Here is a 24,939-nt window from a genome sequence, read left to right as displayed (position 1 = left end):
CATCACTAAAGGGCTGGTTAATGATATGCACTGATCGGATAGTTCTTTACCTTTTCCAAAGTCTCAGACAAAAGAATTCCTGAGTGAGAGGGGAGGGACAACCAGTGGCTTTACAGGATTGGTCGTCTGTAGTTTAAAAGCCACACCCTGCTTACACAGTAGCTTCAAGTTACACAGTGTATCTATACCAGCGAATGCAGTGGGGGGGGGAGAAAGCAGGGTGGTCGATTGTCTAGGATCATGGTCACACTCAAAAATCTCTCAGACCATAGCATTTTGCATTATCGTGACACCACCCAAAAAAGGACCATCTATTGGGCAAGTTCATCCAAAAGCTAAGAAAGCAAAATTGTGTCAAAGAGCTGAGACACGTGATCAAAGTGACTCGCGTCTTGAAAGGAAATGGATGAGACAAACTAGTGTAAGGCAGCTGAGATATCAGAGCAACGGGAATGTCGTCTTCACAAGAATCGGATAAGGCAAGCTGAAGCAACGAATATGGAAACATCTGAACAAAAGGATGAACGTTGTGAAAATGACTGCATAATGTTGACATAAAAAAAAAAAGTTGTTGTTCACATCAATGCTACAACAAATTATTAAAATTCCAAAATAATAAAAGTTTAAAGTGGAATTTTTTTTACTGTAGCACTCTGAAAATGTCAATTTCAGGGTGAAACTGAAAATTTTACTTTAGCTACCATAACCAGCAATTTAACATATTTTCCGCGAGCAAAGCGGCGGATATTCTCCTAGTTACATATAATCTTTGTACTAACCAGTAATGTTTTTTTTGTTACATAGCCAAGCATTAAATTGTAGCTAAAATTTAAATTTCCTTTGATATGTTTTTAAAGCATTGCTGTTCATAGGTGATCCAGATCCTGAGACCCTCGCCGACTGGTCAGACAACGAGGCAGGAGCGCTCATGCACATTGATGTAGAGACTAGAGTTGAGCGACTTTTGCTTTTTTAGGATCGAGTCGGGTTTCGCGAAACCCAGCTTTCTCAAAAGTCGGGTCGGGTGAAATCGGCCGATTATTGTGGAAAGTCGGGGGCCGACCGAAACACGAAACCCAATGCAAGTCAATGGGGAATCAAATTCGGCAGTGAGTGGAGGACAGGAAAACACCAACAGTGCCCATTTTAATGCCAAAAACATCAATTCTTATTGCAGAAGCTTTTCAATCTTAATTTAGTTTATAATAATAGTTAGGCATTGAAAACTGGGGGTCATTTGGCTAAAGTTGTAGGGGGGTAGGGCTGGCTCAAGATTTTTGTGGGCCCAGGAAACACGGTATTCGTCACGGCGGTGGAGCAGGGGGAGGTAAGTATTTCAACTTTGCAAGTGCTGTGATCCTGAGCAAGCAGGGGGGGCCCACAAGTTGGCATTGGCACTGGCACAGGGCCCCTCATAGTACGGCGGTGTGTTTGATGGCGGGTGGCGCCTCCCACTGGCAGAGACACTTTTGCGTACTATGAGGGGCCCTGTGCCAGTATCGTCGCCAACGAGTATGCCCCCCCACTTGATGAAGGAACCTGCACTTTCATCTGCACCTTCCTCTTTGTCCCCGTGTAAGGTGGTATAGTATGCCGGAAGGGGAACCAGACTTTCAGCAGGGTCAGATTCTGGCTGTGTATAGTGCAAGGGGAATGTAGTGGTCTGGGTCAATGTACCAGCAGACTCATCTAGCAGCGGCTGGGCAATGGGCAGGATGAGGAGGAAACACAGATATAGGCCCAAATAAGAAAGTAGGCTAAATGCAGTTCAAAATTGGTAACAGGACTAAACAGGCAGCGTTGCTTTGTTCAATGGAGGACAACTGTAATTAGTGGCAGACACAGTTAGTAGGCCCAAATAATAAAGTGGGCTAAATGTCTGCCAAAAAATTGTTCATAAATAAACAGGTGGCATAGCTAGGTACAGGGGTGGGCTCCTCTGCTGAGTAGCAGACAGTGGTAGTAGGCACAAAGTATTAACTGGTCTAAATGGAGGCCAGGGCCCCTGTATATTTTAACTATCATCTATCATTTCAACAAATTTGTATTGGCAGTGCCATTGAAGGAAGACTACACAGTGGTGGAGCAGGGAGAGGTAAGTATTGCAAGTGGTAGAGCAATGTTCGAGCTGGGGGGGAACACTCTCTCGTGGGCGGCGGTACTGGCACAGGGCCCCTCATATTACGACGGTGTTTCTGACGTTGGTTGTGCACCACCACCGTCAGACACTTCATTGTACTATGAGGGACCCTGTGCCAGTGACGTCGCCCAAGAGTGGGCACACCCACCTGTCCAGGCAAACAGCACTCACACGGGTGCTTGCGCCAGGTGGTGACCACGGCCCTGTGGGGAGAGTCAGCCCATTTAGGGAGGTATAAAAATGGCCTATGGTGGACATTCAGCAGCTGCAAATGGAGGAATTGGAGAAGTCAGTAAGAGGAGGCCAAAAGCAAGACATTTTTCAGGCAAGCTACATGTCAGCAGGGGAAGGTGGGGCAAAATAATTTGAAATCCATGATTGGTTCATTTTAATGAAGGTTAGATGATCAACATTTTGGGTAGCCAGACGATGACGCTGGCTCAACACCTCCAGCCTTAGGTGCTATTGTGCTTTTGCCACTACCACCAGATGCACCACCACCACCATCAGTACCAGCTGGCAACCACCGCCCACGGCCTCTTGCACGAGACTTCCTCATTTTTTGAAAAATCTAACCAAAATAATAACCGTTATATGGTACTGTAAAACAAGGTTGAAGGTGTACATAAACTTGTTTTTTTTTTGGAGACTGAACCAAAACTCAGGCACAGTGTATAAAACAACACAATGAAAGTGGCAGAAAGATATATGAAAAAATAGAAGGACTGTAGTACAATTTCAATCTCCCTACAATGATCTCAGGACAAGTATGGCAGCAATAAAAAGGACTGCTGCACACAAAAGTGTGGACAAATAAACAAGATAACTGTGCAGAAAGGAGCAACAGGATTTTTGCTTTTAAAAAAGCAGTTGGTTTGCACAGCAGCGTGCAAACAGCAATGCAGCTATCAGGGAGCCTTATAAGGGTATGTGTCCACGTTCAGGAAACGCTGCGTTTTTGACGCAGCGTTGTGCCGCAGCGTCAAAAACGCAGCGTCCAGATGTTACAGCATAGTGGAGGGGATTTTATGAAATCCCGACCCCACTATGCATTAAAAAACGCATGCGGCTTTCCCGGAAAAACGCACAAGCGGTGCGCTTTTTTCAGAACGCAGCATGTTGCTACAATGAGCAAAACACGCAGGAACACCGCAGGTGACCTGCCAGTGACCTCAGGTGCATTTTTGGTCAGGATTTTACCTGCATAAAATCCTGACCAAAGCCTGAAGCAAGCCTGAACGTGGACACATACCCTAAGGCAGCCTAATAAGCTACAGAGCTGATGCACAAAAATATAGCCTCCACTGTTCTTTCCAAAAAAAGGTGGTGATGCACAGTGGAAATCGCTACAGCACAAGCAGTTTGGGGGTTATTCTTCCCTCCCTAACTATATCCCTTCTGATGAAGCTGCAGCAATCTCTCCCTATGCTAACATCGGCAGAAGTAAGATGACGGTCGGCGTGCACGCCCCTTTATAGCCCCTGTGACGCCGCAGAAAGCAAGCAATCACTGTCATGCCCTTCTCTAAGACGGTGGGGACCGAGACCTATGTCATCACGCTGCCCACCCTCTGCTTCCTCCTTCATTGGCTGAGAAATGGCGCTAAACGCGTCATACGAAACGCGACTTTGGCGGGTTGATCGCCGACCGCATGGCCGATCCCACACTAGGATAGGGTCGGGTTTCATGAAACCCGACTTTGCTGAAAGTCGGCGATTTTTTAATTTGTCCGATCCGTTTCGCTCAACCCTAGTAGAGACCTGTAGTCTGTCTATTGAGTTTGTACACCGCTGTACACGCGCTCATGTATTAGCTCAGCAGTTCTTACAATTGAGCATCACATTTACAATCATACTATGAAAATGGCTTCTCTACTGTGTGAATTCTCTCACGAGTAAAAAGAGTTGATTTCTGAGCAAAACATACCCCACATTTGGAACATGAAAATGGCTTCTCTCCTGTGTGAATTCTCTCATATCTCACAAGATAAGATTTTTCTGTAAAGCATTTTCCACATTCTGAACATGAAAATGTTCTCTCTCCTCTTTCTCGTGTATAGCCAGATTTAATTTACAAGTAAAACATTTTGCACATTCTAACATTCTAATCATAAATATGACTTCTCACTTGTGTGTATTTTTTCATGTTTCAGAAGATTTTTTTTTTGAGTAAAACATTTCCCACACTCTGAACATGCAAATGGCTTTTCTCCTGTGTGAATTCTCTCATGTATAATGAGATGTGATTTATCAGCAAAACATTTCCCACACTCTGAACATGCAAATGGCTTTTCTCCTGTGTGAATTCTCTCATGTATAATGAGACGTGATTTATGAGCAAAACATTTCCCACACTCTGAACATGCAAATAGCTTCTCTCCTGTGTGAATTCTCTCATGTGTAACAAGGCTTGATTTATGTGTAAAACATTTTACACACTCTGAACTTGAATATAGCTTCCCTCCTGTGCACATTGTCTCATGTCCCATAAGACTTTGTTTACTTGTAAAGCATTTTCCACATTCTGAACATGAATATGGCTTCTCTCCTATATGAATTTTCTCATGACAATTAAGCTGTGATTTATTTGCAAAACATTTCCAACACTCTGAACATGAATATGGCTTCTCTCCTGTGTGAATTCTCTCATGTTTAACAAGAAGTGATTTATAAGCAAAAGATTTCTCACATTCTAAACATGAATATGACATCTCTCCTATATGAATTTTCTCATGACAATTAAGCTGTGATTTATTTGCAAAACATTTCCCACATTCTGAACATGAATATGGCTTCTCTCCTGTGTGAATTCTCTCATGTGTAATGAGACATGATTTATATGTAAAACATTTCACACATTCTGAACATGAATATCGCTTCTCTCCTGTGTGAATTCTCTCATGTGTAATGAGAGATGATTTATATGTAAAACATTTCCCACATTCTGAACATGAATATGGCTTCTCTCCTGTATGCATTTTCTCATGAGAATTAAGCTGTGATTTATCTGTAAAACATTTCCCACACTGTAAACATGAATATGGCTTTTCTCCTGTGTGAATTCGCTCATGTATCAGAAGATATCGTTTATGAGTAAAATATTTTCCACATTCTGAACATGAAAATGGCTTCTCTCCTGTGTGAATTCTCTCATGTATAGAAAGATATGATTTAGTTGTAAAGCACTTCCCACATTCTGAACATGAATATGGCTTATCTCCTGTGTGAATTCTCTCATGTGTAACGAGATGTGATTTATAAGTAAAACATTTCCCACATTCTGAACATGAATATGGCTTCTCTCCTGTATGCATTTTCTCATGACAATTAAGTTGTGATTTATGTGTAAAACATTTCCCACACTGTGAACATGAATATGCCTTTTCTCCTGTGTGAATTGTCTCATGTATCAGAAGATATGGCTTCCGAGTAAAACATTTTCCACATTCTGAACATGAAAATGGCTTCTCTCCTGTGTGAATTCTCTCATGTATAGAAAGATATGATTTAGTTGTAAAGCACTTCCCACATTCTGAACATGAATATGGCTTATCTCCTGTGTGAATTCTCTCATGTGTAACAAGAAGTGATTTATAAGTAAAACATTTACCACATTCTGAACATGAATATGGCTTCTCTCCTGTGTGAATTCTCTCATGTGTAATGAGAAGTGATTTATGTGTAAAACATTTCCCACACTCTGAACATGGAAGTGGCTTGTGAATTGTAGGAGCTCCCTGATCTTCCACATTTCTTCTGTTACTTTTATTTTGCTTTATAATCTGTGATGAATTTGGAGATAACGTTTCTTTACAGAGACCAGATGTCAGATCTTTGCTGTGAGGTGCTGAGGGTATATCTGAGATGCCAGCATGGTCTTCATATGTATCTTGTGTGAAACTACAATCATCTGCTTTACAATATGATGATATCAGATGTCCTTCAAAGCTCCTGGTGCACTCATCTGCCAAGAAATAAGTTGGTGTTAGTTTTTGAGAATAATGTAACCTTAAAAATTATATTTATATATATATATATAACAACATTACACAATTAATTTAAGAAATTCTGTGTAAATTGCAAGATAGGTAGCAAATTGTTAATAAAGGGAACCTACAATCAAATTCATACCTATCGTACTATGGACTGCATTGATCAGACACTGGCTGCACAATGCTCATATGTCACAAACAGAAGTGAAAGGGTAGCGCACCCCACAACACAGTAATGTGTGAAGGGGAATGTAGATGTAGACCTTGATTCTTTACAAGGTAGAAAAATGTTTGTAAGGCCGGGGTCACACTTGCCGTATGGTAAATCAGTCCGAGTCTCCATGCCGAGAGTCACAGAAGTGTTCTCCGTATGGTCATTTGGTGTAATGCGTTTGCAAAGCGATGATGCGATTTTCTCGCACCTATGTATCCATATGACATCCGTATGGCTTTACATTTCTCACTGCTTTTCCCATTGAATTTAATGGCTCAATGGGCTGAAATGAGAAAAATGTGTGCGTATTTGTGACAAGCTACACAGATGATCCATGTGGTGTCCGAGCTTTTCTTGCACCCTGTATAAGGGAAGTGCCCAGGCTCGGACTGTCCCACCGGAGAACCGGAGGATCCTCCGGTGGGCCCAGGCACTGACACCTACTGGCAGGGCCCCCACTGCTTCAGGGGCCCCCCAGCCGCCCGCCCCCACCCACCCTCCTTGAAGACGATACTCACCCTGCTCCAGCGATAGTCTCGGCGTCTGCACTGCAGCTCGTCCTGAATGAGCGGTCACGTGGTACCGCTCATTAAGGTCATGAATATGCGCATATTCATGACCTTAATGAGCCGCCGCCGGGAGTCGGGACAGAGCGCGAGCGCGAGGGATGTCGGCACGGCCCTGCAGTGTGTGGGCCAGGTGAGTATGAGGGACGGGGGGACTGGGGGATGAAGGAGGACATAAGCCGGCGTGCTGTGCAAGATGGGAGCAGGAGCAGGATCGGGTGCGGGTGTGTGGGTGTGGGGGGGGTGGAGAGATAAGCCATGCATACGGGGGATATGAGCCATGCATACAGGGGAGGACTATGAGCCATGCATACAGGGGGGGTAATAGTCTGGGGCAGATTGCTGTACACACTGGAGCAATGCTGGACATACTGGGGAAGATTGCTGGACACACTGGGGCAATGCTGGACACTGGCGCAGATTGCTGGACACACTGGGGCAATGCTGGACACTGGGGCAGATTGCTGGACATACTGAGGCAGTGCTGGACATACTGGGGCAGATTGCTGGACACACTGGGGGCAGTGCTGGACATACTGGGGCAGATTGCTGGACATACTGGGGCAGATTGCTGGACACACTGGGGCAATGCTGGCCACACTGGGGGCAGTGCTGGACACTGGGGCAGATTGCTGGACACACTGGGGGCAGTGCTGGACAATAGGGCAGATTGCTGGACAAACTGGGGCAGATTGCTGGACACACTGGGGCAGTGCTGGACATACTGGGGCAGATTGCACTGTCACACTGCTGGGGCAGATTGCCGGACACACTGGGGCAGATTGCTGGACACACTGTCCGGGGGCAATACTGGACACACTGGGGCAATATGCTTGACATACTGGGGCAGATTGCTGGACACACTGGGGCAGATTGCTGGACACACTGGGGCAGATTGCCGGACATACTGGGGCAGATTCCTGGACACACTGTCCGGGGGCAATGCTGGACATACTGGGGCCGATTGCTGGAAACACGGGGGTAATATGCTGTACACACTGGGGGCAATATGCTGGACACACTAGGGCAGATTGCTGGACACACTGGGGGCAGGACTGGAGGCATGGGCAGAATGTAGATATGGGGCATGATTGGAGACACGGGGCAAAATGAAAGATATGGGGCAGGATTGGATCATGGGGCAGGATGGATACGATGGAGACAGAATGGGGCAGGATGGGGAGATCATATGGGGTAGAATGGATACTCATGAGGGCAGGATGCGAGAACATATGGCTGGAGCCAGGAATGAGATAAACAGGGCCAGGGTGGGGAATATTATTACCATAGGGGCTAATTAAGGGATATTATTACTGCAGTGATGTATTTATTTTATTTTTTGAGGACACTGTTTTAAATGGGGGCCGGTCCTGTTACTGTGCAGAGTGACACTATATCACCTTTTTTTCTTCATGTGGTGTAATGTAGAAGTTGTGAAAAATTAAGTAATGTGTTCTGCAAGCGGAGCTCGAGATAACTGTGTTATTTCCTGCAGAGACGAGCCCTGGCTGGATGAAGTGATGGCGGTCTGTGCTGGATGAAAGATGAAGGACTTCACCTAGAGACGTCACTGGTGAGTCAGTGTTACCTATACACTGACACTATACACTGTATACTATATACAGCGGTCCTGTGTACAATGTCACCAGTGATCACTGTATTACCTATACATTATATACAGAGCTCCTGTGTATAATACCACCAGTGATCTCTGTATTACCTCTACACAGACACTGCATACTAAGTACAGATCTCCTGTGTATAATGGCACTTAGGCTGCCGTCACACTATCAGTATTTGGTCTGTAATTTACATCAGTATCAATAGGCCCAAACCAGGAGTGGGTGATAAATGCAGAAGTGGTGCAGACGTTTCTATTATACTTTTCCTCTAATTGTTCCACTCCTGGTTTTGGCTTACAAATACTGATGTAAAATACTGCTAGTGTGATGGCAGCCTTATGGTGATAGTATTGTGTTTTTGTTTTGTTTTTTATTACTGATCAGTATTGTAGTATTCAGTCACTATGTGGTGGTAATATGTGGTCTGGAAATGTTGTTGTGGTATTTGTCCCTTGTATGTGCTATTTGGTCACCAAGTGGTGGTAATATGTGGTCTTGACATGGTGCGGTGGTATTTGTCCCTTGTATGTAGTATAATTCGGTCACTATGTGGTCTGGTCATGGTGTGGTGGTATTTCTTCCTGTATGTGGTAATATTGGTCTTGGTATAGTGGATTGTGTTGTGTATTGCGGTCATTTGTTCTCTCTGATATTAAAGGGAACCTACAACGTTTCAGTCCTCAGACCTTTGTCAAGCATAATACAAAAACAATCCAACCACCATTATATATCATTAGTCCCACCCCACCAATTGACTAGCAACCAATGGGATGGTTCAGTATAATCAGGAAACATATAAACATATAACTATAATTAAAATCCACATCCCATGAGCAGCCCACCATATATACTGACCATTAGTGGGGTTATACCCTCCCTGATCGCTCCTTCTATGTGAATCATCCCCAGAAAACACAACAATATGCAACCCACATGTCCTGATAGTAAACAGCGATCGCACCAATCCATACGGTGCGTCAGCCGTTCTCATAGCAACGGGTCGTGTCCATAACAGCACTAGTCCAATCTTATCCATGGAATTCCCATGTGACATCACAACAGGGGATGTCCATAGCGGCGCTGGTCCAATCATAACCATGGAGTTCCCACGTGACATAAGCGTCATGTGTCCAGCATGCCTTGCACTGGATCTTCTCTTTGGACATGCGCACACCACTACGCCACCAACGTAATGATGAGCAGGACGCCCATATGACCAGACCAGTGTGAGTGACAGCAGAACACGGCGACTTTACAAAGGTATTTCGGCAGCTTAGGTAGGTTATAAAGGCACACAAAGACACTAATGTAACGCCCAGCTCTGCCCCTATTTAACGCTATTTTTAGCTCATCTTCAAAAAACGGGGTGACAGGTGCCCTTTAATTAGAAGATTCTTTATTTCCATTAGTTTTAATGCTTTGTACACAGCGGCGGAGATGCACTTACAGGGGTTTCCTGTGGAAAAAAGTAATCACCTCTCCACAGGATAAGTGATAACGTATTGATTGGTGGGGGTCTGACTGCTTGGACCCACTCAGCAAAATGTGGAACTTTTTATCCCCATTAGACTGGAGTGGCATGTCCGACTAGATCACTGATCCATTCATTCCCTCAGTGGCTGCACTTGTTTTTTTCTGGAAGCCCCAAAGAGAATGAATGGAGCTGTGGTCAGAAATCCCATCTGCCGCTGCATTTTAAAATAGTGATAAAAGTGTCCTGTCAGGGATAAAACTTCCCCAGTTTCTAATGGTCGGATCTAAGCGATCACCAATCCTGTGGAGCCCATGGATCAGTGATAACTTGTTTTACCAAGAACCCCATTAATGTAAACTACCGTAATTATACATCCCAGTTATTGGGGCACACGGTAGATGTGCAGCAGCCGCCGGTGTTTTACAGCCGATGCTCCACTATAATGACAGATATTAGCATATAGCTGTAGGGTGGGCCCCTAGAGTCCATTCCTCTGGTGGGCCCCAGACACCCCAGTCCGACGCTGGATGTGCCCCAAAATATACATCTTTACATAGAGATGTGTATACTGATATAAATATCTATAATTCCCCCACATGTGCTCAGTAGCCCCTCCTCCAGCTTGCTGTAATCTGCCATGTGTTCCATCTGAGGCCCCCTCCTCCACCTTGCTCCATGTGCTGGTATATCAGGTTTCATTCAGGATTGAGGGGATGTACCTTTGCCAGTTTATAATAATAATAATAATAGGCTTTATTTATATAGCGCCAACATATTCCGCAGCGCTTTACAGCTTAACAGTTTCAAACACAAACTAAATAATAGACTTTTGACATAATTCCCCGCACCTGAGGCTGGACACACCTCTTTTTAGCTGGACATAAGTAGACAAGACATGTGCTTGGACGCTCTCTTGCCTTGTTTGCTTCCTGGACAACAACATGAGGACCACATGGCTGAGTATTAGGGGTAGTGGCCATAGTTGGGAAGGCTGATATTGCATGTGTGATTTGGGTAATTTGAACAATTATGGGTTTTTACTGTGTGATATTGTGGTGATTAGTGTTGAGCATTCCGATACCGCAAGTATCGGGTATCGGCCGATACTTGCGGTATCGGAATTCCGATACCGGGATTCCGATACTTGCCGCGTATCGGATACCGGAATCGGAAGTTCCAAGATTCAAAATTCAGAAATTCAGCCAATGATAATGATTCCAAGTGTGGGCACATCCTGTTTAGCATGGAGGGCATGAAACTACTGGCATGGCTGTGATTGGCTGCTGAAATGATGTCATGATGCAGTTTAAAAGTCGCTGGCGCCATTTTGCGATCACTCTGCTGTGAATTCAGTTAGTGACAGGACGCTGTTTGCTGACTGAGGGACAGTTTTGAGATAGCGATTTGCTTTTTTGTGCTTTCCAAAGGCTAATTTAGCAACCGCTGTGTTCACCTACTATTCACCTTGCTTTTGCCTTGTAGCGCTGTTTTCACAGCGATCTGCAAGGTCTCTCTGTGTGTGTGTGTGTGTGAGTGCAGCCCACTCTCTAGTCTGAGTGCAGCCACATAGGCCATCCATAGCTGGTTGTATTCAGTTCAGGGAGGGTGGTTCATTGCCTCATACTGTTCTTTTTTTTTTTTTTTTTTTGAAGTAGTGCAGGCTGCTGCACATTTTTTCAAATAATTCCTATTAGTGTCTTTCCACCCGTCTCCAGCTAATTTGTGGAAAAACACTACATAGGATAAAGTAGAGGAGGGTTTTTGGGCCTTGCAGCGCCGTTTACGGCTGTCTGCACGGTCTCCGTGTGACTGCAGCTCGCCCTGTAGTCTGTGAGCAGCCGTAGCCTGGTTGTCTCCAGCTCAGGGTTGTTCACTGTGTCATACCGCCAAATCAATTTTCATTTTGTTTTAAGTAGTGCAGGCTGCTGCACATTTTTTCAAATAATTCCTATTAGTGTCTTTCCACCCGTCTCCAGCTAATTTGTGGAAAAACACTACATAGGATAAAGTAGAGGAGGGTTTTTGGGCCTTGCAGCGCCGTTTACGTCTGTCTGCACGGTCTCCGTGTGACTGCAGCTCTATCCGTTGTCAGTTCAGCCCCCAAAAAATAAATAAATAATAAAGTTCACCAAACACACCAGTTACACCACTTTACATTTGTGTAGGCCACATTAACTCATATTCAAGTCTAGTCCACACTTTAGAAAATTAGTGTTTCTTATACCTGTTAGGAGTTTTTCAGGAATAAGCACACAAAGCCGTTAGTACTTTTCTGCTTATCTTTATCTGTCAACCACGATGAAGAAGGCAGTGAGTAAGGCACGTGGGCGTGGGCGTGGGCGCGGAGCAGGGAGGGGACGTGGGGATTCTGTGCCTGCTGCGGGCACCGGTGACTCATCAGCACCCACTTTCACAAGGGAACAGTCGTTCATGCGCAGCTTTGTCGCCGAGCGCCGTACACCGCTGCTGCGTGAAGACCAAATTGAAGCCGTTGTGGGATGGATGGCAGCTAATGCATCAACTTCCATTAGTGCCACATCCTCTCAGACACAGAGCACTGGAGAGCAGCCATCTGTCTCTTCACCACCTGCCAAATTGCCCAGGCAGACAGAGAGCCCAGGACAGGAGCCGTCTCTACTTCTGTTCTCTGAATCTCTTGGCTTGGAAACAGGGGGCCAGCCAAGCAGCATTGGAGAAATGGAAGAAGAGGCAGGGTGCAGTGATGCCCAACAGCTTTTTCTCTCTTCCTCTGAAGAGGCGGGTGGGCCAGTGGCTCCGGTCACCACATCGCAGGCCGCATCAGCTGATGATGACACTCAGGTGCCACTTACTGGTGCGTGCTCTGCTGCTGAGACTACCCGGGAGGAGCAGTTGGGGGCAGAGGGTAGTGTAGATGATGAGGTCCTTGACCCATCTTGGCGTGAGGGACAGGAAGGTGGTGGGAGCAGCTCTGAGGAAGAGATTCCCCGTACGGCCCAAAGAGGGAGAGGGAGGGGGAAGACTGCGGATCCTGCAGCTTCCGCTTTGGCACCCGTAAGGAGCATGTCTCTTCCAAAAGTCAAAAGGGGCGCTCCCAAGACTTGCAGTGCCTGGTCCTTTTTTGACACAGTTGCAGATGACATTTGCTATGTCAGATGCAAGGTGTGTCATCAAAAAGTCAAAAGAGGTCGACATGTCGGCAACCTCAATACCTCCAACATGTGGAAACATGTGCGCAACAGGCACCCGGCGGAGTTAGACAAACACACTGAAGAGCTAGGCCAACCAACAGCGGCAGCTACCACCTCTTCAGCTCGTGTTGCCTCTTCCTCCAGCTCACACACAGCTGGTTCGGCTTCCTCCCAGGATCGCCGTGGAAGAACCTCTGGCCCTGTTGTCCAGAGACCCGCTGTAATTCCACCCGCAGCACCACTTTCCCAGTCATCCACACACTCCCAGCCCAGTCTACAGCCATCGGTAGTACAGGCATGGGAGAAAAGGCGGCCTTTCTCGTCAAACCACCCACGAGCACAGGCTCTGACTGCAGGCATTGCCAAACTGCTGTCACTGGAAATGCTGTCATTCAGGCTGGTGGAGACTGACAGCTTCCGTGACTTTATGTCATTGGCAGTCCCACAGTACAATGTGCCCAGCCGCTTTTATTTCAGCAGGCAAGCCGTCCCTGCCCTGCACAAGCATGTAGAGGGACACATAAAACACGCGCTACTGAACGCCGTCAGTAGCAAGGTCCACCTCACCACCGATGCGTGGACCAGTCAACATGGACAGGGGCGATACCTTTCCCTCACTGCCCATTGGGTTAATGTCGTTGAGCCGGGTACAGACCGTGAGAGTGGCGCAGGACGTGTCCTGCCCACTCCAAGGATTGCAGGAATCCATTCTGTACGCATTGACTCCTCCTCTTACACCAGTTCCTCAGAATCATCGCTGCAGGAGCCGTCACAGTCCACCTCCACATGGACCCGTGATGAACGTGTACCTGTTACGACCGACATGAGCACAGCCGTGGCCAAACGTCAACAGGCCGTCTTGAAATTAATTTTTTTGGGGAATCACAGCCACACAGCGCAGGAGCTCTGGAATGCCATCAAGCAGGAGAGCGATGTGTGGTTTGTGCCAGCGAATCTCCAGCCAGGCATGGTAGTGTGTGATAATGGCCGAAATCTGGTGGCAGCCCTGGGCCTCGGCAACCTCACTCACATCCCATGTCTGGCACATGTGCTCAATTTGGTCGTGCAGAGCTTTTTGAGGGACTATCCGGATCTTGATGCACTGCTGCACAAGGTCCGCCTAGAGTGTGCTCACTTGCGGCGTTCCAGCACGGCAAAAGCGCGCATTGCGGCTCTGCAGCGCCGACACCGCCTGCCGGAACATCGCATCATATGTGACCTACCTACCAGGTGGAATTCCACGTTACATATGTTGGAGCGGTTGTGTGAGCAGCAGCAAGCTGTAATGGAGTACCAGCTGTATCAGGCGCACAGAAGTCGCACTCAGCGCCGTACAGACTTCACAACCACAGAGTGGGCCACTATGAAGGACGTCTGCCAGGTTTTGCGTCCCTTTGATTATTCCACGCGGATGGCGAGTGCAGATGATGCACTAGTCAGCATGACTGTCCCCCTTATCTGCCTGCTTGAAAAATCACTGCAAGCGCTAAGGGATGATGTTGTGGAAGAGGTGGAGGATGAGGATTCACCACTTCCATCATCTTCTGGACAGTCAGCGCCACGTGGTTCCTCACAAACGCGTAGGCAGGGGACAGTTTGTGAGGAGGATGAGGAGGAGTCAATGGAGGAGGAAGACATCCGTCCAGAGGAGGGAGCTACACAATTGTCCAGTACTCAGTGTGTACAGCGAGGGTGGGGTGATGACGAGCGGGCAGAGATCTCGCCTCCAGCAGGGGACAGCGTTTCTTGGGCAGTTGGCAGTCTGCAGCACATGGTGGATTACATGCTGCAGTGCCTGAGAAACGACCGCCGCATCGCCCACATTCTCAACATGTCTGAGTATTGGGTGTTCACCCTCCTCGATCCTCGCTACCGGGACAACGTAGAAAGCCTCATCACACCGTTGAACCGGGAGCGAAAAATGCGGGAGTACCAAGACACACTGGTGAATTCCATCATCTTCTCCATTCCAACTGAGAGAAGTGCTGCTAGTGCATTCCAAAGCAGCTCAGTGCGTCCAGGCAGTGGTGGAGGCTCTGCACAAAGAGGGAGCAGAAGCAGTGCCTCTGCCCAAGGCAAGACCAGTATGGCCCAACTGTGGCACAGTTTTCTGTGCCCCCCACAAAAGTCTACACCATCACAGACGGCTCCAGTCAGCAGGAGGCAACGGTTCCGTCAGATGGTGACAGACTACATGTCTTGCCCTCTTGCTGTACTCCCAGACGCCTCTTCCCCTTTCAAGTTTTGGGTCTCAAAGCTGGATACATGGCCAGAGCTAAGCCAGTATGCATTGGAGGTGCTGTCTTGCCCTGCGGCCAGTGTATTATCGGAACGTGTCTTTAGTGCTGCAGGTGGTGTACTAACTGACCGTCGCCTGCGACTATCCTCCGATAACGTTGACCGGCTTACTTTCCTGAAAATGAACAAGGCCTGGATCTCGCAGGAATTTGCCACTCCTCCTCCTGATTAAATAATTAGGTCACTGTATACGTTATCCAGGTCTCCTGTTGTGTTCATCTTTCAACCACCTGAACTTAAATTCCTGGGCTCCAACACCGCCAGTTGAGGCTCAGAAGTGCCGTCTGCACAGTCAAAACATACGACCCAGTGTTATTGGGTTTCAGTAACGTCAGCTGATCCCCAGCTGTGTAGCCGGCAATGTGTCCTGCGACCGCCACGCTGACACAACAACTGAAATGTAAGGGAACCTGTCCACCCCCCCCCCCCAAGGCGTTTGTTACTGAAAGAGCCACCTTGTGCAGCAGTAATGCTGCACAAGGGAAAGGTAGCTATTTTCAATATGCTCCTTGCACACGCAGAACTTAACACTTATAAAATGTGTCCACTGATACCGTAAAACCGTCCCGGAGGTGGGACTTTCCTTCGTAATATGACGCAGCACAGCTGTCAGACTGTGCGGTGTCAGCTGATCCGTAATAGCATGCCACGGCCGTGGCAGCGCACAGTCTGAAGAAGCCGTAGGGAGGAGAGCGAGAGGCGAGGATATGCACTGCGCATGGCCACGGATCACAGGCCCGCGGTGGGATTACATTAGACGACACTGCGAGGCGGGCTCTCGGCCAGCGCGGCCGCACAGGCGCAGCCAGCCTGACACCAAATGATGTCGGAAGGTGGGCAGCGCTAAGTGTGCCTGGCCAAGGGATAACATAACAGCGCAGGCTCCGGGACGGAATCAAACAACGCTGAGGAGCCGGGGCACGGCGCCGAGGGGGTAGGAATGACAGCTGTGCTGCGTCATATTACGAAGGAAAGTCCCACCTCCGGGACGGTTTTACGGTATCAGTGGACACATTTTATAAGTGTTTAGTTCTGTGTTTGCAAGGAGCATAATGAAAAGAGCCACCTTTTCCTTTTGAGCTGCACAAGCTGGCTCTTTCAGCTACAAACGCCTTGGGGGGGGGGGTTAAAGGTTCCCTTTCTCCAATCAGGCTTCGGCCTACATTGTGTTCCTCTGCTTCTCCTGCTGTCCCTGGGCTCCAACACCGCTAGTTGTTGCCTGGTAGTGCTGTACGCACAGTCAACAGTCGCTCCTCTGTTATTGGGGTTCAGTAACGTCAGCTGTTCCCCTGCTGTGTGTGTGGCAATCCCTCCTACCTCCTCCTACCTCCTCCTCCTCCACCTGTCCCTGGGCTCCAACACCGCCAGTTGCCGTCCAGAAGTGCTGTACGCACAGTCCCAACAGTCCCTCCTCTGTTAGTGGGGTTCAGTAACGTCAGCTGTTCCCCTGCTGTGTGTGTGGCAATCCCTCCTACCTCCTCCTCCTCCACCTGTCCCTGGGCTCCAACACCGCCAGTTGCCGTCCAGAAGTGCTGTACGCACAGTCCCAACAGTCCCTCCTCTGTTATTGGGGTTCAGTAACGTCAGCTGTTCCCCTGCTGTGTGTGTGGCAATCCCTCCTACCTCCTCCTACCTCCTCCTCCTCCACCTGTCCCTGGGCTCCAACACCACCAGTTGCCGTCCAGAAGTGCTGTACGCACAGTCCCAACAGTCCCTCCTCTGTTATTGGGGTTCAGTAACGTCAGCTGTTCCCCTGCTGTGTGTGTGGCAATCCCTCCTACCTCCTCCTCCTCCACCTGTCCCTGGGCTCCAACACCGCCAGTTGCCGTCCAGAAGTGCTGTACGCACAGTCCCAACAGTCCCTCCTCTGTTAGTGGGGTTCAGTAACGTCAGCTGTTCCCCTGCTGTGTGTGTGGCAATCCCTCCTACCTCCTCCTACCTCCTCCTCCTCCACCTGTCCCTGGGCTCCAACACCGCCAGTTGCCGTCCAGAAGTGCTGTACGCACAGTCCCAACAGTCCCTCCTCTGTTATTGGGGTTCAGTAACGTCAGCTGTTCCCCTGCTGTGTGTGTGGCAATCCCTCCTACCTCCTCCTACCTCCTCCTCCTCCACCTGTCCCTGGGCTCCAACACCACCAGTTGCCGTCCAGAAGTGCTGTACGCACAGTCCCAACAGTCCCTCCTCTGTTATTGGGGTTCAGTAACGTCAGCTGTTCCCCTGCTGTGTGTGTGGCAATCTCTCCTACCTCCTCCTACCTCCTCCTCCTCCACCTGTCCCTGGGCTCCAACACCGCCAGTTGCCGTCCAGAAGTGCTGTACGCACAGTCCCAACAGTCCCTCCTCTGTTAGTGGGGTTCAGTAACGTCAGCTGTTCCCCTGCTGTGTGTGTGGCAATCCCTCCTACCTCCTCCTACCTCCTCCTCCTCCACCTGTCCCTGGGCTCCAACACCGCCAGTTGCCGTCCAGAAGTGCTGTACGCACAGTCCCAACAGTCCCTCCTCTGTTATTGGGGTTCAGTAACGTCAGCTGTTCCCCTGCTGTGTGTGTGGCAATCCCTCCTACCTCCTCCTACCTCCTCCTCCTCCACCTGTCCCTGGGCTCCAACACCGCCAGTTGCCGTCTAGAAGTGCTGTACGCACAGTCCCAACAGTCCCTCCTCTGTTATTGGGGTTCAGTAACGTCAGCTGTTCCCCTGCTGTGTGTGTGGCAATCCCTCCTACCTCCTCCTACCTCCTCCACCTGTCCCTGGGCTCCAACACCGCCAGTTGCCGTCCAGAAGTGCTGTACGCACAGTCCCAACAGTCCCTCCTCTGTTAGTGGGGTTCAGTAACGTCAGCTGTTCCCCTGCTGTGTGTGTGGCAATCCCTCCTACCTCCTCCTACCTCCTCCTCCTCCACCTGTCCCTGGGCTCCAACACCACCAGTTGCCGTCCAGAAGTGCTGTACGCACAGTCCCAACAGTCCCTCCTCTGTTATTGGGGTTCAGTAACGTCAGCTGTTCCCCTGCTGTGTGTGTGGCAATCCCTCCTACCTCCTCCTACCTCCTCCTCCTCCACCTGTCCCTGGGCTCCAACACCGCCAGTTGCCGTCCAGAAGTGCTGTACGCACAGTCCCAACAGTCCCTCCTCTGTTAGTGGGGTTCAGTAACGTCAGCTGTTCCCCTGCTGTGTGTGTGGCAATCCCTCCTACCTCCTCCTCCTCCACCTGTCCCTGGGCTCCAACACCGCCAGTTGCCGTCCAGAAGTGCTGTACGCACAGTCCCAACAGTCCCTCCTCTGTTAGTGGGGTTCAGTAACGTCAGCTGTTCCCCTGCTGTGTGTGTGGCAATCCCTCCTACCTCCTCCTACCTCCTCCTCCTCCACCTGTCCCTGGGCTCCAACACCGCCAGTTGCCATCCAGAAGTGCTGTACGCACAGTCCCAACAGTCCCTCCTCTGTTAGTGGGGTTCAGTAACGTCAGCTGTTCCCCTGCTGTGTGTGTGGCAATCCCTCCTACCTCCTCCTACCTCCTCCTCCTCCACCTGTCCCTGGGCTCCAACACCGCCAGTTGCCGTCCAGAAGTGCTGTACGCACAGTCCCAACAGTCCCTCCTCTGTTAGTGGGGTTCAGTAACGTCAGCTGTTCCCCTGCTGTGTGTGTGGCAATCCCTCCTACCTCCTCCTACCTCCTCCTCCTCCACCTGTCCCTGGGCTCCAACACCGCCAGTTGCCGTCCAGAAGTGCTGTACGCACAGTCCCAACAGTCCCTCCTCTGTTAGTGGGGTTCAGTAACGTCAGCTGTTCCCCTGCTGTGTGTGTGGCAATCCCTCCTACCTCCTCCTACCTCCTCCTCCTCCACCTGTCCCTGGGCTCCAACACCGCCAGTTGCCGTCCAGAAGTGCTGTACGCACAGTCCCAACAGTCCCTCCTCTGTTAGTGGGGTTCAGTAACGTCAGCTGTTCCCCTGCTGTGTGTGTCGCAATCCCTCCTACCTCCTCCTACCTCCTCCTCCTCCACCTGTCCCTGGGCTCCAACACCGCCAGTTGCCGTCCAGAAGTGCTGTACGCACAGTCCCAACAGTCCCTCCTCTGTTAGTGGGGTTCAGTAACGTCAGCTGTTCCCCTGCTGTGTGTGTGGCAATCCCTCCTACCTCCTCCTACCTCCTCCTCCTCCACCTGTCCCTGGGCTCCAACACCGCCAGTTGCCGTCCAGAAGTGCTGTACGCACAGTCCCATCAGTCCCTCCTCTGTTATTGGGGTTCAGTAACGTCAGCTGTTCCCCTGCTGTGTGTGTGGCAATCCCTCCTACCTCCTCCTACCTCCTCCTCCTCCACCTGTCCCTGGGCTCCAACACCGCCAGTTGCCGTCCAGAAGTGCTGTACGCACAGTCCCAACAGTCCCTCCTCTGTTAGTGGGGTTCAGTAACGTCAGCTGTTCCCCTGCTGTGTGTGTGGCAATCCCTCCTACCTCCTCCTCCTCCACCTGTCCCTGGGCTCCAACACCGCCAGTTGCCGTCCAGAAGTGCTGTACGCACAGTCCCAACAGTCCCTCCTCTGTTAGTGGGGTTCAGTAACGTCAGCTGTTCCCCTGCTGTGTGTGTGGCAATCCCTCCTACCTCCTCCTACCTCCTCCTCCTCCACCTGTCCCTGGGCTCCAACACCGCCAGTTGCCGTCCAGAAGTGCTGTACGCACAGTCCCAACAGTCCCTCCTCTGTTAGTGGGGTTCAGTAACGTCAGCTGTTCCCCTGCTGTGTGTGTGGCAATCCCTCCTACCTCCTCCTACCTCCTCCTCCTCCACCTGTCCCTGGGCTCCAACACCGCCAGTTGCCGTCCAGAAGTGCTGTACGCACAGAGCCAAACACCTCGCCAATGTGTTAGTGGGGTACAGCACCGCCAGCTGTTCCCCTGCTGTGTAGCCGGCAACGTGTCCTGCGACCGCCACGCAGGCACAACAAGTTAAATTTAAGGGAACCTGCCCCCCCCCAGGCGTTTGTTACTGAAGGAGCCACCTTGTGCAGCAGTAATGATGCAAAGGGAAAAAGTGCCTCTTTTCGTGGTGCTCCTTGCACATGCTGAACCTAACACTTATGATGAAATGTGTCCCCTCACAGCGTTAAACCGTCCGGTAGGTGGAACTTTCCTTTGTCGTGTGACGCAGCACAGCCATCATTTTTACCCCCTTGGCGCCGTGCGCCGCCTCCTCAGCGTTGTTTTAATCTGTCCCGGAGCCTGCGCTGTTAGGTTAGCCCTTGGCCATGCACACATTTTGCGCTGCCCGTCTTCTGACATCATTTGGTGTCAGGCTGGCTGCGCCTGTGCGGGTGCGCTGGCCGAGATCCCGCCTCGCAGTGTCGTCAAATGTAATCCCACCGCGGGCCTGGGATCCGTGGCCATGCTCAGTGCATATCCTCGCCTCTCGCTCCCCTCCCTACGACTTCTTCAGACTGTGCGGTGTCAGCTGATCCGTAATAGCATGCCACGGCCGTGACACCGCACAGTCTGAAGAAGTCGTAGGGAGGGGAGCGAGAGGCGAGGATATGCACTGAGCATGGCCACGGATCCCAGGCCCGCGGTGGGATTACATTTGACGACACTAGGAGGCGGGATCTCGGCCAGCGCACCCGCACAGGCGCAGCCAGCCTGACACCAAATGATGTCAGAAGACGGGCAGCGCAAAATGTGTGCATGGCCAAGGGCTAACCTAACAGCGCAGGCTCCGGGACAGATTAAAACAACGCTGAGGAGGCGGCGCACGGCGCCAAGGGGGTAAAAATGATGGCTGTGCTGCGTCACACGACAAAGGAAAGTTCCACCTACCGGACGGTTTAACGCTGTGAGGGGACACATTTCATAAGTGTTAGGTTCAGCATGTGCAAGGACCATAATTAAAAGAGCTAAGTTTACCTTTTCCAGCATTAGTGCTGTACACAATGGCTCTTTCAGCTACAAACGCCTGGGGAGGGGGGGGGGTTAAAGGTTTCCTTTCAACTTGCTCCGGTGCAGGCTTCGGCCTACACTCCCCTCCCCCTGCTCCTCCTCCTGCTGCTCCTCCTCCTGCTGACCCTGGGCTCTAACAAACCGCCAGTTGGGGCCCAGATGTGCTAGCTGCACAGAGAAAAACACCAGCCAATGTGTCAGTGGGGTCCAGCACCGCCAGCTGTTCCCCTGCTGTGTAGCCGGCAACGTGTCCTGCGACCGCCACGCAGACACAAGAACTGAAATTGAAGGGAACCTGTCCCCCCTCCCCCAGGTGTTTCTATGTTTTACAGCCACCTTGTACAGCAGTAATGCTGCATGTGTGCAAGGTGGCTCAGAAACTCATTCTCCTTGCCCATGTGGAACTGAACACGTCTAAAATGTGTTCTCTGAGACCATTAAAACGTCCCTCAGGTGTGATTTTTCCTTTGTATTGACACGCAACAAGCTCCTTGGTAGCGCTGCCCGTCTTCTGGCATCATTGTTTGGCTGACTGCGCCTCTGCGGCCGCCTTGCCCCACACAACGCCCCTCGGTGTCTTATTTATTTTGACTGCGAGGGTGTGATTGACGGGCATGAACGGTGCATTTCTTCGCCTATCCCTCATCTCCTTCCGCCTTCTTCGGACTGTGCGGCTTCATGGCCGTGGCATGCGATAAGGGATCAGGTGACGCCGCATAGTCTGAAGCAGGTGTAAGAACCCCAGTGTGAGAGGCGAACATATGTGCTGCGGCAGGCCATGAATCCCAGCCCCGCAGTGTTTTAACAATGTTAAGACACTGCGGGGCTGGGGTTCATGGTCATCGCGAACCGCAGCGGCCAACATGAAATGATGTCAGAAGACGGGCAGCGCTAAGAGCGCTAGGCCAGGGGATAACACGACAGCGCAGACTCCTGCACAGCAAATAACGACGCTCAGGAGGCCGCACCCAGCACCAAGGTGGGATTCTTGACATCTGTGCTGCGTCTCATTACAAAGGGAACTCGCGCCTCCAACACAGTTTGACTGTATCAAGGGCAAAATGTTATACGTGTTCCATTCAGCGTGTGCAAGGAGAAAAATTAAAAGAGCAACCTTTGACTTGTGCAGCACTACTGCTGCATAAGCTGTGGCTCTTCTAGTTTGTAACCCCTGAGGGGGGGTTAAAGGTGACTTTTAAAATCGGTTCAATTAGGCTTCGGCCTACACTCTGCTCCACCAGCAGAGCCCGGGCTCCAACACCGCTAGTTGCTGTCCGGAAGTGCTGGCTGCACAGAGCCAAACACCTCGCCAATGTGTCAGTGGGGTCCAGCACCGCCAGCTGTTCCCCTGCTGTGCAGCCGGCAACGTGTCCTGCAACAGCCACGCAGGCACAACAGACCCAAAGCTGCCGCCAGTGCAGGCTTCGGCCTACACTCTGCTCCATCTCCTCCTCCTGCTGACCCCGGGCTCTAACACCGCCAGTTGGGGCCCGGTACTGCTAGCTGCACAGAGAAAAACACCAGCCAATGTGTCAGTGGGGTTCAGCACCGCCAGCTGTTCCCCTGCTGTGCAGCCGGCATCGTGTCCTGCAAAAGCCACGCAGACACAAGAACTGAAATTGAAGGGAACCTGTCCCCCCTCCCCCAGGCGTTTGTACGTTTTACAGCCACCTTGTACAGCGGTAATGCTGCATGTGTGCAAGGTGGCTCAGAAACGTATTCTCCTCGCACATGTGGAACTGAAAACACGTCTGAAATGTGTCCTCTGTGTGACCATTTTACCGTCCCGGTGGTGTGACTTTCCTTTGTAATGACACGCTGCAACCCCCTTGGTAGCGCTGCCTGTCTTCTGGCATCATTGTTTGGCTGCCTGCGCCTCTGCTGCCGCCCTGACCCACACAACGCCCCTCGGTGTCTTATTTATTGGGACTGCGAGGGTGTGATTGATGGGCATGAGCAGTGCATCAGTTCGCCTGTCCCTCATCTCCTTCCGTCTTCTTCAGACTGTGCGGCTTCATGGCCGTGGCATGCGATAAGGGATCAGCTGACGCCGCACAGTCTGAAGCGGGTGTAAGGACCCGAGTGTGAGAGGCGAACATATGTACTGCGCCAGGTCGTGAATCCCAGCCCCGCAGTGTTTTAACTATGTAAAGACACTGCAGGGCTGGGATTCATGGTCATCGCAAAGCGCAACGGCCGACATTAAATGAGGTCAGAAGATGGGCAGCGATAACAGCGCAAGGCCAAGGGATAACACGACAGCGCAGACTCCTGTGCAACAAATAATGATGCTCAGGAGGCCGTGCAAAGCACCAAGGTGGCATTTTTGTCAGCTGTGCTGCGTCTCATTACAAAGGGAACTCACGCCTCCAACACAGTTTGACTGTATAAAGGGCTAAATGTTATACGTGTTTCATTCAGCGTGTGCAAGGAGAAAAATTAAAAGAGCAACCTTTGACTTGTGCAGCACTACTGCTGCATAAGCTGTGGCTCTTCTAGTTTGTAACCCCTGAGGGGGGGTTAAAGGTGACTTTTAAAATCGGTTCAATTAGGCTTCGGCCTACACTCTGCTCCACCAGCAGAGCCCGGGCTCCAACAACGCTAGTTGCTGTCCGGAAGTGCTGGCTGCACAGAGCCAAACACCTCTCCAAGGTGTCAGTGGGGTCCAGCACCGCCAGCTGTTCCCCTGCTGTGTAGCCGGCAACGTGTCCTGCGACCGCCACGCAGACACAACAGACCCAAAGCTGCCGCCAGTGCAGGCTTCGGCCTACACTCCCCTCCCCCTGCTCCTCCTCCTGCTGCTCCTCCTCCTGCTGACCCTGGGCTCTAACAAACCGCCAGTTGGGGCCCAGATGTGCTAGCTGCACAGAGAAAAACACCAGCCAATGTGTCAGTGGGGTCCAGCACCGCCAGCTGTTCCCCTGCTGTGTAGCCGGCAACGTGTCCTGCGACCGCCACGCAGACACAAGAACTGAAATTGAAGGGAACCTGTCCCCCCTCCCCCAGGTGTTTCTATGTTTTACAGCCACCTTGTACAGCAGTAATGCTGCATGTGTGCAAGGTGGCTCGGAAACTTATTCTCCTTGCCCATGGGGAACTGAACACGTCTAAAATGTGTCCTCTGTGACCATTTAACCGCCCCGGAGGTGTGACTTTCCTTTGTAATGACACGCTGCAACCCCCTTGGTAGCGCCGCCCGTCTTCTGGCATCATTGTTTGGCTGGCTGCGCCTCTGCGGCCGCCTTGCCCCACACAACGCCCCTCGGTGTCTTATTTATTTGGACTGCGAGGGTGTGATTGATGGGCATGAGCAGTGCCTATGTTCGCCTGTCCCTCATCTCCTTCCACCTTCTTCAGACTGTGCGGCTTCAGGGCCGTGGCATGCGATAAGGGATCAGCTGACGCCGCACAGTCTGAAGCGGGTGTAAGGACCCGAGTGTGAGAGGCGAACATATGTACTGCGCCAGGCCATGAATCCCAGCCCCGCAGTGTTTTAACTATGTAAAGACACTGCGGGGCTGGGATTCATGGTCATCGCAAAGCGCAACGGCCG

The 24,939-nt window shown here is 50.5% G+C and overlaps 1 protein-coding gene across 5 annotated transcripts in view; it reads right to left on the bottom strand.

Moving 5' to 3' along the window:
- Positions 1–3,048: 3,048 nt before the first annotated feature.
- Positions 3,049–24,939, bottom strand: part of LOC143781301 (uncharacterized) — a 618,193-nt gene continuing 596,302 nt past the window's right edge. For all 5 annotated transcript variants that reach the window (XM_077267832.1, XM_077267834.1, XM_077267833.1 and 2 more), the window contains one exon: positions 3,049–6,103. In XM_077267832.1, the coding sequence (XP_077123947.1) occupies positions 4,248–6,103 (1,856 nt within the window). In that variant the 3' untranslated portion in view covers positions 3,049–4,247. The remainder of the gene's footprint in view (positions 6,104–24,939) is intronic.

This window comes from Ranitomeya variabilis, chromosome 6, assembly GCF_051348905.1.
Source record: "Ranitomeya variabilis isolate aRanVar5 chromosome 6, aRanVar5.hap1, whole genome shotgun sequence".
In the NCBI taxonomy this organism is placed as follows: domain Eukaryota; kingdom Metazoa; phylum Chordata; class Amphibia; order Anura; family Dendrobatidae; genus Ranitomeya; species Ranitomeya variabilis.
The sequence above is the reverse complement of the archived record's forward strand: the minus strand, read 5'-3'. Positions and strand labels throughout refer to the sequence as shown.